This window comes from Muscardinus avellanarius, assembly GCF_963383645.1.
Source record: "Muscardinus avellanarius genome assembly, chromosome: 2".
NCBI classification, from domain to species: Eukaryota; Metazoa; Chordata; class Mammalia; order Rodentia; family Gliridae; genus Muscardinus; species Muscardinus avellanarius.
The window spans coordinates 6,950,441-6,963,522 of NC_137787.1; the positions used below are offsets into that span (position 1 = coordinate 6,950,441).

Below are 13,082 nucleotides of genomic sequence, written 5' to 3' on the forward strand. Positions count from 1 at the left end.
AACCAGGTCTCACTGAGTTGCAGAGGGCCTCACTAAGTAGCTGAGGCTGTCCGCGAACCGCTATCCTCCAGGTCTCAGCCTCCTGAATGCTGGGATTACAAGCGTGTGCCACCACGCCCGGCTCTATTTTTTATTTTGAAACAGGGCCTCACTGAGTAGCTGAGGCTGTCTGTGAACCGTGATCCTCCTGTCTCAGCCTCCCGAATGCTGGGATCACAAGCGTGTACTCTTATCTGTAGTTTTTACCTCATGCCCTGGAACCATGTCTTCGTCTATGTACATAGCCTTTTTGTCCCACCTTCTAGATGTTTCTTTCTCCTGCCCTGCCCAAGGACCTTTATCTGCTGTTTCTTTGTCTAGCTCCACCTACCTTTCCGACTCTAAGCTCCTTTCTCCTGCCTGGCTGCCCCACAGCACCCAGACTTACACTCCCCAGTCAAGTGCGAATGATCTGCCTCCAACCTACTGTTTATCTGCCGGCCTCTGGCCTGCACCAGCCTTTCCTTCCCAGGAGGCTCCGCGGCTTCTCCTGCCCCGTCCCACAAAGACCCTCAGCATGCTGATCTTCTCCAGGGCAGGCTGCAGGCTCAGCCGCTCTTCCCTTCCATCCTTGGTCAGGACTGGAGGGGATTGGGTGGAGAATAAAGGCTCCCGCTAGCACTGGAATTTCAGGGAAACCTAAACCCAGGAGAGTCAGTTCCAGGAAGCGCGGCCCTCAGGCCCAGCGCCAGCGCGTGCTCTCCACAGCTCCTCTTACAGCTGGCCTTCTGTTCTCTGGTGCAGCCCCCAGGATGTGCTGCTGAGGACGCAGATGCGCATCCCCGGGGAGAGGGCCTACGCCCCGGCCGTGGACTTAGTGTGGGACACCGCCCGAGGCTGGACCGCTGGCTCCTTGAGGCAGAGAGTGGCCGATTTCTATTCTCTTCCTGTGGAGAAAATTGAAATTGCCAAATACTTCCCTGACAGATTTGAGTGGCTTCCGATACCTAGCTGGGTAATGTCTGGGCTCTCCCAGAGACTGGGGTACTGGTGTAGCAGTCAGGGTAACTGCAACGTCTCACAGTGGTAGGGAGTTGGGTAATAATTTGAGGTTGAGTTTTACTTTAGATGTTTGATTTTCCTATAGAACCAGCAAATTAACAAGAGGAAAAAGAAGAAAAAGCAAGATAGTTTGCAGGGCGCACCCCATTACATGAAAGACGGAGACACAGTGGGTATCAAGGTGAGTTGTCTAACTGCAGCTGACCACGGTGCCAGGTCACATGGCTTCGGGGAGAGTTTTACCAGATCATGGAGACACAGACAGCATCATTCAGAGAACGGGTGAGAGGGGAGAGCCAAACATCTTATGATAACAGTAGAACCTTTAGATTACAACTGCCACGGGCAATAAAAGAAAATTTAGAACAATGTCATTTGTGAACATAAACATAAAAAGTCCAAATAAATACCAGCAAATAACGTGGCAAGTGTGTTTTTTAAAGTATGGCTGTGTGAGCCTGGCGTGGTGACACACGCTTATAATCCCAGTACTTTGGGAGGCTGAGATAGGAGGATCGTGGTTCATGGACAGCCTCAGCTGCTTAATGAAGCCCTCTGCAACTTAATGAGACCCTGATTCAAAATGAAGGATAAAAAATAGGACTGGGGGTGTAGCTCGGAGGTAGAATGTCCCTGGGTTCCATCCCCAGTACCACAAAAAAAAATAAATAAAATATGGCTATGTAAGCCAGGCATGGTGGCACATGCTGGTAACCCCAGTACTTGGAAGGCTGAGACAGGAAGATCACAAGTTCACAGCCAGCCTCAGCAACTTGATGAGGCCCTCGGCAACTTAGTGAGACCCTATTTCAAAATGAAAAATAAAATAGAGCTTGGGGTAGAGCTCAGAGATAGAATGCCCCTGGGTTCAATCCCCAGTACCACAAAAAATGAAATAAAAACCACACACACACACACACACACACACACACACACCCCAAAATAAAAAAAATACAAGGGCTGGCTGTGATCCTCCCGTCTCTGCCTCCCAAGTCCTAGATCTCAGGCGTGCGTCGTCGCTCCCATCTCAGCACTTTTTAAGCAGGACATCATGCTCAGCTGTGCTGCCGGTATCCTCGGGTCCTGCGAGTCACCGGGTAGAGACCGCGTGCATGTCGCGCCAGGTCGCTCACCAGGCCCGCCAGCAGTGCTTAGTGACTCTCGAGGTCACCGAGGGCAGGACTGCGCCACGCTCCCAGCGTTCCCACAGCTTCCGCACTGTAGAGCGTGGCCACTAACCTGGGGAGCCCGGAACAGGAAACAAGACGGGCCGAGGACCTGTCCTGAGGGAGGGCGGTGCTTCCCGCGCCCCTGTCGGCGCTGGTCCGCACTCACTGAGGCCGCCGCCTGCGGCAGCGAGGGACGAGACCAAGACTGGCTGGATGGTACTCACGTGTAACTCGCAGGGCTCCCCTCGGTAGGGCTGTTAAGCACCCTGTATTTGAAAAGCCTGCAGTAGAGAGGGGCCTGCCGAAACCGGGGAGTGAGCAGCAGCCCGTGCCTTTCCGAAGCTCATAGTTTATACAAACACATAGCGAAAACACGTTGACAGACTGTATAAAAACAAACAGCTGTTTCTAGCGCGGCCACTAGAGAGCTGTGCATCGATGTGCGTGGTTCCTGTGGTGGCTCACGGTCCCTTGAAAGCCCCTTTGTTTGGCTCAGCCCCAGTGGGAGCTTAGTTGAAGGCAAAGGTCAGATGGCTGAAACCTACTTTCCCTTAATGAGGTTCTTCCTGCCCCACCAGCTCATTCTCATCACGCATTAGGATGCCTTTTAACCCTCATTCATCTAGCGTATGTTAATTTCAGTGTTTCCCTTTGCTAACATAGGTAATTTTTAAAGCATACCTCTTACGAACGTAAGGCTAAATCAGTGTCTAAAAATATTGCCTTGATCTCTTTTGAAACGTAGAATCTCCTGGTTGATGACGACGATGACTTCAGCACAGTCAGAGACGATGCCGGGAAGGAGAAGCAGAAGCAGCTGCTTCGGGGGAAGAAGAGCAGGTAATTCCCGCTCGGCGCACTCCTGGCTCCTTTGGAGTCCAGGGGCTCCCTGGCTTTTCCCACTGCTGCTTCAGAACTGCGGGCGGCGGGGACCTCGCATAGAAAGCTGCCGAGACGCACACGGCATCCTGGGGTCCTCTGCTGCCCTGTCCACTGCGCCTCTCCACTCCTGTGGAGCGAGCGTGTGAAGAAACTGGAGAGCCTGGTCATTATGGGGAGGCCTGCGCTCCCGACCACACCCTCCCCTGGGTTGCTCAGATGCACCCTCAGGCCCCCACCATCTACAACTCTTAGCATTGCTGAGCCTGCATCCCACCAGAGCGGTCTGCCTCCAGCCGCCTCAGGCTGCTCCTCTGCCCACACTGACCCCGCCCCGCAGCCAGGGCCCCCTTCCCTCCCGCCCCGCCCACGTCCTGTGGGGGAGCTCGCCAAACTCCACTCCGCGAGCCAAGAGTCTCTATAACCCCCACCAGAGTCTCCGGAGCATCACACAGCCCTGCAGCTGAGTTCATTCATTCTGCTCAACCCAGCTCCCGAGGAGTCCCAGCGTCCTGGAGCGGCAGCTCCCCATCTCCTGAAGCGTTGCCGCTTCTCTGACTGTTTCTGGTGGGTGGGGGGTCTTTCCCAAACCCACCTGCCTGGCCTGGCCCCTGCGCACTCCCGTCTCCCTCTCCTACCTGAGCACTGGGCGACAACTTGCCAGGCGAGTCCCTGCAGGGCACGCGGCCGCCCTCTGCAGCGGTGTCCAGCGGGGTCCGGGCCAGGCAGCCCTCGCTGAGGCTCAGATCAGTAAACATGGAGAGAGGCCAGTGGGCTGAGCAAGAAGCGACGCCACTGATGTACAGCTCCAGCGGTCACTGGCTGTGTGGCAAACACAGTTCACGAGTTCCAGGGGGAAAATGGAATCGGGGAGGCGAGGAAGGATCACAGGTGGGACAGTGAGAATGGAAAGATCTAGAACTGGAGCTCCCTAAGCAGAGGGTTTCCTCTCTCATTCTAGCTCTCTGCAGTACCTGGGACAGTACTTCTGTAGATGCTTAGTCAATGTGTTCTGTGGGTTTGTTCTTTTGTTCAGGAGTTACACACAGACCACAGGGTCCTGAGAGTCATCTGAGGTGTCCTGGTTCAGGCCGTGTCGCTCCGTCCCCATTCCCCTCTGCTTTCAGGAACCCTGACTCCATGGGTCCCCCAGGTCCCTCCGCCGAAGGGCTCTTCCTCCTCCTCCTCCTTGCTCCCAGAGGTGCTCCCTGGATGGCGCTCTCCCCACATCCTTTCCATCTCTGGAGGGCAGGGGACGGGCCCTCACCCCATTCCCGGAAGCTCTGCACTCTGCCCGGCCCGGAGCCCCATGGTGAGCAGGGTTCCTGCTCTGGCCCTGACATTTCCCACCTACAAGTCACGCACATACAGTCCCACCTGGGCCCTGCTCAGAGCCCCGGGGGGAGCCCATTCCCCGGGCTCCTCGCCTGCATCCTGTAGGCCCTGGTCACCAGGGCTGCTGCTTCGTGCCGTCCCTGTTCCCACCTTCATTTTAAAGCCTCACTGCTGTCGCCGAGCCCTGCGCTCAGCCACGCATGTCCTACTCGCCTGGTGACAGACAGTTGTGGCCTGGTGGCCCCAGGATGGACCCATTGTTTCATTTCATATATTTTTTGGGAGACAAAGTCACATACTTCCAAACTCACACCACCGAAAGAGCCTACTGAAAAGCCGCTCCCCGGGGACCATGACTGCCCCTGCGCACCCTTCCAGAGAGCAGGCCTCCCTTCATCGCTGCAGAGGTTTCCTGTGGACCCTACTTGGGTGCTGAGACCCCCACCTCGCAGGGTGTCTGTGCCCATAGCTGAGGGCCTGGCGGGGGGGCAGTTCTGCGGGTCACGGGGAGGGGCCTTGGGGATGGCAGAATTGTGCTCGCAAATAAGTAACGGCAGGCTGATGCCAGCGCAGGTGGGCAGCACACTGAGGGTTTGCAGGAAAGGAAGTGCAAGCTTCTTGCCAACAGACAAGCTCTCACGTTCACCCGCGGAGGAAATACAAATTCACACTACTGCACACCCACCACGGCTGAGAACACCACTGTTGCCGGCCAGAGAGGACCCGGTGTCCCTGCTGGTGCGTGTGGACTTGGCAAACCACCTTGGAAAACAGGCAGTGTCTCCTGTGGCAAACTATGCGCTCCACGGCCCAGCAGCCCCCTCCGAGGCCCGTGCAGCGCAGACACAGCGTGCCAGGACAGCTGGGGCACCACGGCTCACTCTAGCGGCTAGTCCTGGCCTAGTCAAATTGCTGCTCAGCAGTAGGACAGAGCTGAGTTACACATACACACACATAACGTGAGCAAAGGAAGCCAGGCCACAGCACTGCGTGTGTCACAGGCAGTGGAAACACAGCTGCAGGCAGGAGTGAGCGGTGGTTCTCAGGATGGGACCCAAGGCTCAGGAAGCGGCGTCAGGCCACACAGATGTGAACACGTATAATGATTCGTGGAGTTGTGTATGATTTGTGTGAACTGTCAATGTGATACTTCAGGTTAAAAAGTGAGGGGGAAAATGTTACTCAGCTGTGAGACAACTGCTCCCAGCAAGCAGAAGAGACCCAGAGGCGGTGACGGGCGTGGGCCGCTGTTGTTGGTCAGGGTCCTCTGCAGGGCTGGGACACACCTGTCCGTGCTTCAAGTGTTTGGGATCCAGTCTCCAGCCTTTGGCCTGGGCATCCACGGCTCAGAGCCAGTGACGGTCTTTGTCTCTCCACAGCCGAGAAGCCCTTGGCATCCAGAGCAGCGATGTATCCAGCGCGGGGTCACCCGCCCGGCCCCGAAAATCAGAAGCTTCTCTATCAATCCATGTGGGGAGCTTCAGATAGCACTGGAGAGGGACCCGCCCGCCCAGGCCCCGGGCTCTGCGCTCTGGACACAGCTGGCCCACCAGGGCCAAGGAAGCTGGCGCGGCAGGCTGGGCTGGGCAAGCTGCTGCCTGCACAGCTCAAACCCCTCGCCCTCAGCTTCGCTCTGACAAAGGGACGGCTGCCCTCGGGCCAGGCAAGCGCACGCAGACCCAGAGACTGCAGGAGCCACCAGGTGTTGCCCTCACACTACGCCTGACCCCAGTGGCCTTTTTCCAAAAAGTTTACTACTTGTGCGCTAACACAGGTATGGACAAAATGGCAGGTTGTTCAAATCAGACAAATTGTCTAAAACACATTTTCGTCTCCTCTTACCCTGCCCAATGACCGCTGGTCGCCAGCCCTGACCTTGCACAGGGCTGAAAGGCAGCCTGCGCCTTCTGCTTCACCCCCGAGGTGCTGGCGTCACTGACATGCGGCCCTTGGGCTTAGTTAAAACAGGTTCTGAAGTGCCAAGTCCCCCAAGGTCAGCTGCGCTGTGCAGGGCTTCAGCAGGGCGGCCACCGCCTGAGCGCCCCCTGGGTGCTCGCCGTACCCTGCTTCCCCCCGGGAGCCCGCCAGGAGGCGGCCGACACGCTGCCACACTCGCGGGCTCCCAGTTGTTCTAGGCAGGCTCAACTAAAACAGATGAAAGTGTAAAGTAAGATCTCCTGACTGCCCAATATCCAGGTGTGGTGCTCCCACGACCACGCCAAGGGCGCAGGGTGAGAGCGAAGCCTCCCTGCACTCCAGGTGGGGTGCGCTCACCTGGTGGCCGTCAGCCCTGTTACCCCGATCTGCAGAGCTGAGATGGGGGCCGGGCCTCGCTCACGGCTCCCGTGCTGTGCCAGGGCGCCTTTCACTCCGCAGGCAGCCCTGCCATCTCTGTCCTCCCAGCACCATTAACAAGAACCCTTCATCTCTTGTTCGTTTGTCCGCGTCTGTGTTGAACTGTGTCAGTGTCTTCGCTGCTTTCAGACATTGGACGTGGACCAGCAAGTCGCTCAGTTCTGCAACACTGAGCGCGCCTCAGGAGCCGCCACGCGCGCCGTCCTCCCGACACTGGGCGCTGATGACACTGAAACGGCCCGGTTCACGCGGTCTGGCCAGCCCTGTTGTGTGTAGGCTGTGCTTGTACTGTAACTGGCATTTCCTTAGTGTATCTGTTTATCCCATCTCAAAGTAATAAAATACTGACCTAATAACTGAAACCCTTTGCTTTCAAAAAGCCAGAGACCTCAGCAAACCTCGCCAGCAGCCAAGCGAGCAAGGGTGACGGGCGGCACGCCGGCCAGCAGAGGGCGCCCGCACCTCGCTGCTGGCTGGCGCTGCTTCCCTCCATTTTTATTTTTTAATTGGGGAGTAAAGAGGAAGAAAGCTCTAAGGCTTTGTTAAGAAAAAAAACTAAAGCACTTTAAAGTTGCAGCCCTCAGTGTCTGTCATACACAGATGGCGTCGTGTTCTGCTTGCTTGAAATGTTTGTGCCTTTTCTTCCCACGCCAACTGCAGAGGGTAAGCGGTTTCCATTTAGAAATGTGGATCAGTGCTGCCCTGGAAATAATAGAAGTATGTTTTAGTGTTAAATAAATCCGGACTCATGGGAAAGGTTGTACTGGAAGAAACTGGCTGTCTTCTGGTTCTTTTCCTTGTAGGGGACGGGACCGGTCAGGGCACTGAGCTGCAGGAAACACGTTTATTCAACTGTGACATTATTCTGGCAAAAACAGGGAGGGGCAAGAGTGTCTGATGATCCGCAGCTGTGCTTTGCAGACCTCGGCCCCTCTGGAGCAGACTCAACTGCCAGGGCCCTGACGACTGCCCTCCGCCCTACCTGGCCGGGGCGCACCCCTCCAAAGCATGACCCTAGTGGGCTGGACAAACTGCTACGGCGCGTCTAGGAGTGTGATCTGGCCCTGAGCTCGCTGCAGTTCAGGGAGGAGGAGGGCGCAGAGCCACGGCCTTGCACTCCAGGCGAGCTGTCCAATTGTCCACCTCCTCGCAGCATCTGTAGCCCAGCAGGCCATAAAGAATACGCCCCTGAGGAATACAACGGCTTTCTGTTTTCATTTTCAGCCAACAATTCAACCTATTTTTAGAGCAGCTGAAAAACATTCATCCAGTTTTAGCAACTGGTAGTTTCTGTCAAAGTGCAAGGAATGACGACAGGGACTCTGACTGGGAAGACCAAAAGCAGACTTGTTTATTATACACAGAACAACTATTTACAACTCTCTGGCAGGGACTATGTACATTACAATACAAGAAGCATCTGCTTTCGGGTGGTCACTGTATAAATTAAGATTATAAATATGAGGGGGGGAGCCCCAGGCACGGGCACAAAACCTTTTCTCTAGGACTGAGATCCTTCCTCTACATAGATCCTCCTCTACATAGAAACGTGGGGCCCTGGAGTTTGAGAACAGCTGGCAAAGACACGCAGGGCAACCAAGGGCACGCACCATGTGTGGTCACAGGCTGCGGCAGCTTCCTACAGTGCTCACGCTGGTCCCTTCCCTTGTGAGAATACGAAAAATGGCTTCTGAGTAAGCAGTGCTGTTTCCAACCCGACACCAACCAGGGCTTTCCCACAGGAAGGACTGAGGACGGAGGTGGCCTGCTTCTCACGTCCCCTCCTCACCAAAGGTCCGACCTGGACCAGAACCGGCTCTACCTGGGCCAGCAGGTACCATGGGCACAAGTCTGTCACCTCCTTTGTGGCTCCTGAGGCCAGACGACCCTGTCTCCTGACCTTTGTCAGAGTGTGATGGGAAACAAAGCTGGGAAGGGGGCAGTCATTTCCCCACAAAGCTCGAGGGCCCACGTGCACAGGCACGGGCAACCCTGTCAGTGGACCCAGGCCCGGGGCAGGGCACAGTGGGCATCTCCCACGGGGGTGCCCCTGACTACAGAGAACCTACCCATGTCCACTGGGGGTGTGAGGGGCTGCAGAATGGATGCCAGGTAAAGCACCGTCAGCCGTCAACCCCACCTGCAGGTCCACAGGAGCCCCATCCACAGCCACTGTGCTGCCTTCCCTTCCCTGGAGCCAGAGCCTGGCCACCCTCCTCACACCTGGGCTGGGTATAAACCTGTTCTCAGGCCAGGTCACAAGTCCCTGTGAATGGGGAGAGCAGAGCCCAGGCAGCGAAGACCAGGCCCCCGGCTGGGGACTGTGCCCAAGGACATGGCCCTGCTCCTGCCCACTGGCACTGCCACCGCCACCTGCTGGTTCAGAGCCAGCCCTGCCCAGTGTTGGAGCGCAAGGACAGGTGGGGAAGGAGTAGCTGACCACCAAGTCAGCCTCCACAGGGTCAGACTCTGGGCCACCTGACGGGAAGGGCCCAGCCTGCGCCTACCCGTCCTGTCCTGCCTTTCCCCAGCCCACAGCACTAGAGCAGCCCGCACCCTCTCGTGCCGCGAGACGGCGCCGTCCCACAGGGACGTCCGCACGCCACAGCTCCGGATGCAGAAGAGGACGGAGCAGCAGGAGGGCCTCTGGCTCCAGGACAGCGCCAGCACTAGCGGGGCTGAAGCAAGAGGGTCTTTCTTCTCTTCATATCAGATTAAAACGAGTAGGACTACAAATATGGACGAGCCACTCTCAAACCAGAGAAGTGCACGACGTTCTTAAAAACCTTATGAAGAAACGGGACGATAGCAGTGGCTGCCGTGCGGGGCTGCTGCGCAGGCCCACAGGTGGCTTCAGGCACGATGTTCCAGTGTGGACCGCAAGGGCTGGGCCCACATGCTGCTAGAGCCAGCCAGGGCAGGCGGGGGCAACCGCGTGGCCACCTGAGGATGCCCGGAGGGGCCCCCAGGCCGATGCCGGCGCGGCCTGGGCGGGCATTCTGCAGTAGTGCCCAGGGCCTGGGACACCAGACGCCACCAGGTCCCTGTGGCCCGTGACACAGGTCAGCGGCAGCTGAGAGTGGGCAGGACACTTGCTGCCCAAGGGACCCGAGCCGGACAGGCGGCATGTCAAAGGTAGCTGTGTTGGTATGTTCCAGGCTCCCGAGCCCTTCCGAACAGGTGTCGGAGGGGCTTCCTGCCATTGCTGGAGGGAGTAGCACCATGAGGGGCCAGGGCCGCGAGGCGGTGTGCCCGGGCTCAGTCGCGGGAGGAGCGGAGGACGCAGGCCGAGAAGGCAGAGGCTAGGCCTCGGCGGCAGGGGCGCCCCGGCTCAGCTCCTTGATTCCACACAGGATCCTCTTCATGTGGCCCACTTTGGTCACGCCGAGGTCCTGCAACGGAGAGGACAGCACCATGGACCCCAGGAAGGCGCCGGCCGGAGGGCTCTACGGCCTCCCCGCTCAGCTCTCCGAACGGACAGGGCGAAATGACAGACCATGGCGCAGGATGGAAATGGCACGTCACACGCACAGGCCCGACACCGCTCCTCGGCTACAAACGCGCTAACGTCAAGAACGACCCGCAGAACAGAGACGGAGCGTGGGCCGGGAGCAGCACTGTCACGGATCCCGGTGGCCTCTCACCCCTCGGGCTCGGCCAGTGACGACCCAGGCGGCCCGCCCTCCCTGCCTGCCCGGCCTGGAGACTGAGTGTGGGGCAGACAGGCGCCCACCTTGCGCTCAGGTGGGCACGGGGCCAGCTGCCACCTCAACCTGAGCGCCTCGGCTGGATGTGTGACGCGGCCTCGCCAGCCCGTGCCTGGCCTTCAGAGTCCCTGTCCCGTGGGGGAGTCCAGGCCTCCCTGTGGCAGCGCAGCCTCCACAGCCGACGGCCAGAGGCAGCAAACCTGACCGTCAGTGCACAGAAAGGCAGGCCTGACAAGAACTGAGGAGTGGCGGCTGGCGCGGGGGAGGCAGGCGGAGGAGCTGTGTGGGAGCCGGCGGCTCCGGAGGGCGCCTGGGAAGTACCTTGAGGTCCCTCCGCTCCAGGTGCAGGAGCTCGGAGCCCCGGATGTCGTGCCGCGTGAAGATGTCCTTATACTCACAGAGACTGAGGTGCTCCAGCCAGGCAGCAACCTCCTCTGTCCCCCAGAGGTGAACTGTCGGAGACGGAAGAGCACGAGTGCAGTGAGTGCCCAGAGCCCAGGCGCACAGCGAGAGCGGCCGCACCCGCCACCCAGCACAGGCAGCGGAGGGCAGCTCCCCGGAGGGCCCGCAGCCATGCTAGCCTGTTCCTGCCGGTGAGCCACAGGTGAGCTCCGCACCTCCACACCCAGCGTGAGGGCAGCATCTGTGTGGCTCAGCAGCGCGTGATCAGGCTCAGAGTGCACCACAGCAGGAAGGGAGACATGCAGAGCTGAGAGCCATTATCATTAAGAGAAACCCAATTTCTGGACAAACATGCAAAGAAAAATCAAGACAACTGCCCTGAATGGTGGTAAGCACCACCCCCAAAACCCAAGCTGGGCCCGCTGCAGAGCGAGACAGCCCTGGTGCGCAGAGCCGCCCTTCAGACCTTAGGCCCCACTTACTGACCCAAAGGGGAGCTGTCCCTTAGGGCCACTTTCTACTGATTTTATCACCTCAATCACTGGTGGCCTGGGGCTCCCAGCTCAGGAAGCCTGATCAATGAACGGATTAACCAGAATCAGCAGCCTATCAGGAGCAAGCGAGAAGGGACCCAGCACGGCTGAGTCCAGAGTTGCGTCTCCAGGTCTGTCTCGTCACCTCTGCTGTCCTCCCCACCTCCACCCCAGTTCAGGGCAGGCAGCTGTGTCCCAGGGCCCCAGAGTCTCCACGGGCACGGAGAGCACATCTGAGCGGGGAACGACATTCAGCCGGGACCGGACGAGAGGGAAGGCAAGCGCAGGTGTGGTTTGTAGCTACGGACAGACTCGTGCAGCCACAGGACTGGAGGTCACGGAGCAGGGATCAAGGGAGAAAGCAGAGACCAGGAGAGCTGGGGGCCGGGGCCGCTGGCCGCAGCCAGACACACGCAGGAGAGGGCGGTACCCGGGGCTCCCAGGCTGCTCTGGGCTTCTTTGCTCTTGTTGCTTTTTTCCTTTTTAAATTTGGTCACGAGGCGGAATTTACCACTGCGGCTGCGTTTAGAAAGATCCAGCATCACATTCTGTCAGGGAGAATAAGAAACACTGAGAATTAGACTCCAAATTCTGAAGGCCGCGTGTGTCTCGGGGAGGCAGCAGGTTTAGGAAGGCAGGCTGGTCTTCGCCGGTCCCACTCGAATTTGTGTTATGGATTTTAATGCCTTGAAGCGTGACTTAAGTGATCATACCATCTATTTTTATATTCTTTTTTCACTTTATAAGATGGGTATTTTTCATATAATTAATGTTTTGCAAATATTTAAATATTAGTATATGTCAGCATATAAAGACTATTAAATTATTTACACAATCTTCTAGTTCTTGATTGCTAAGCTTCTGGCTACTCATTTTAAAAGTTACCTATGTGGCCGGGCGTGGTGGCGCACACTTGTAATCCCCGCGCTTGGGAGGCGGAGACAGGAGGATCGCGCAGGTTCGAAGCCAGCCGCGCTGGCGTAGGAGACCCTGTTTCAAAAATATAAAATAGGTCTGGGAGTGTAGCCCGGAGGAAGAAGGGCTTCCAGGAACCCCAGTACCACCAAAAAAAAAAAAAAAAGTTACCTATGTGAACCGGGCTTTTCCTGCACTCTGCATTCTTCCCTTGGGATAGACACCTGTGGTGGGGCAGTGAGCAGTGAGCCGGCCCTTGTTCTTGGCAGTCAGCGGCAGCAGCCACCTCTACAGAGTGCTCCCAGGGAGTGCGCAGGTTACAGTATATCACTCTGTGATATGCCATTTCTGAGACATGCCCCAGAGAAAGCTTAGGAGTACAGGCATATGCTCCTAAGTAGTTACTTGAAGGTGAAAAGAATTACTTAATGATGAAAAGGTCACTACATATGGTAAAACCTGCGTACCCAATAACATTGGTGCACAGTATATAAAGCAGTCATATATACAAGGTCACACAAAGATTAGCAGACATCTATAACCTGATCAAGAGTTAAATAGTATAGCCGGGCGTGGTAGCGCACGCTTGTAATCCCAGCACTTGGGAGGCTGAGACAGGAGGATCACACAGGTTCGAAGCCAGCCTCAGCTACTTAGTGAGGCTCTCAGCAACCTAATGAGACTCTGTTTCCAAATAAAGTATAAAATAGGTCTGGGAGTATAGTCTGGAGGTAGAAAGCCTCTGG

At 57.1% G+C, this 13,082-nt stretch overlaps 2 protein-coding genes across 7 annotated transcripts in view; one reads left to right on the forward strand and one right to left on the reverse strand.

Annotated features, from left to right (window-relative positions):
• The window catches only part of USP40 (ubiquitin specific peptidase 40), a gene marked incomplete at both ends in the record, with an annotated part of 94,633 nt that extends 88,721 nt beyond the window's left edge, over positions 1-5,912 (forward strand). For all 5 annotated transcript variants that reach the window (XM_080690306.1, XM_080690307.1, XM_080690309.1 and 2 more), the window contains 4 exons: positions 784-994; positions 1,127-1,222; positions 2,956-3,050; positions 5,804-5,912. In XM_080690306.1, the coding sequence (XP_080546432.1) occupies positions 784-994; positions 1,127-1,222; positions 2,956-3,050; positions 5,804-5,912 (511 nt within the window). The remainder of the gene's footprint in view (positions 1-783; positions 995-1,126; positions 1,223-2,955; positions 3,051-5,803) is intronic.
• Positions 5,913-10,081: 4,169 nt separating this feature from the next.
• DGKD (diacylglycerol kinase delta) overlaps positions 10,082-13,082 on the reverse strand; it is a gene marked incomplete at its 3' end in the record, with an annotated part of 98,237 nt that continues 95,236 nt past the window's right edge. Inside the window, exons 28-30 of one of the 2 annotated variants that reach the window (XM_080690220.1) lie at positions 11,852-11,969; positions 10,808-10,938; positions 10,082-10,171 (exon numbers count right to left, since the gene is read on the reverse strand). In XM_080690220.1, coding sequence (XP_080546346.1) covers positions 10,082-10,171; positions 10,808-10,938; positions 11,852-11,969 — 339 coding nt within the window. Of the gene's footprint in view, positions 10,172-10,807; positions 10,941-11,760; positions 11,970-13,082 lie in introns of both variants that reach the window. The other variant, XM_080690219.1, reaches the window with a different exon arrangement.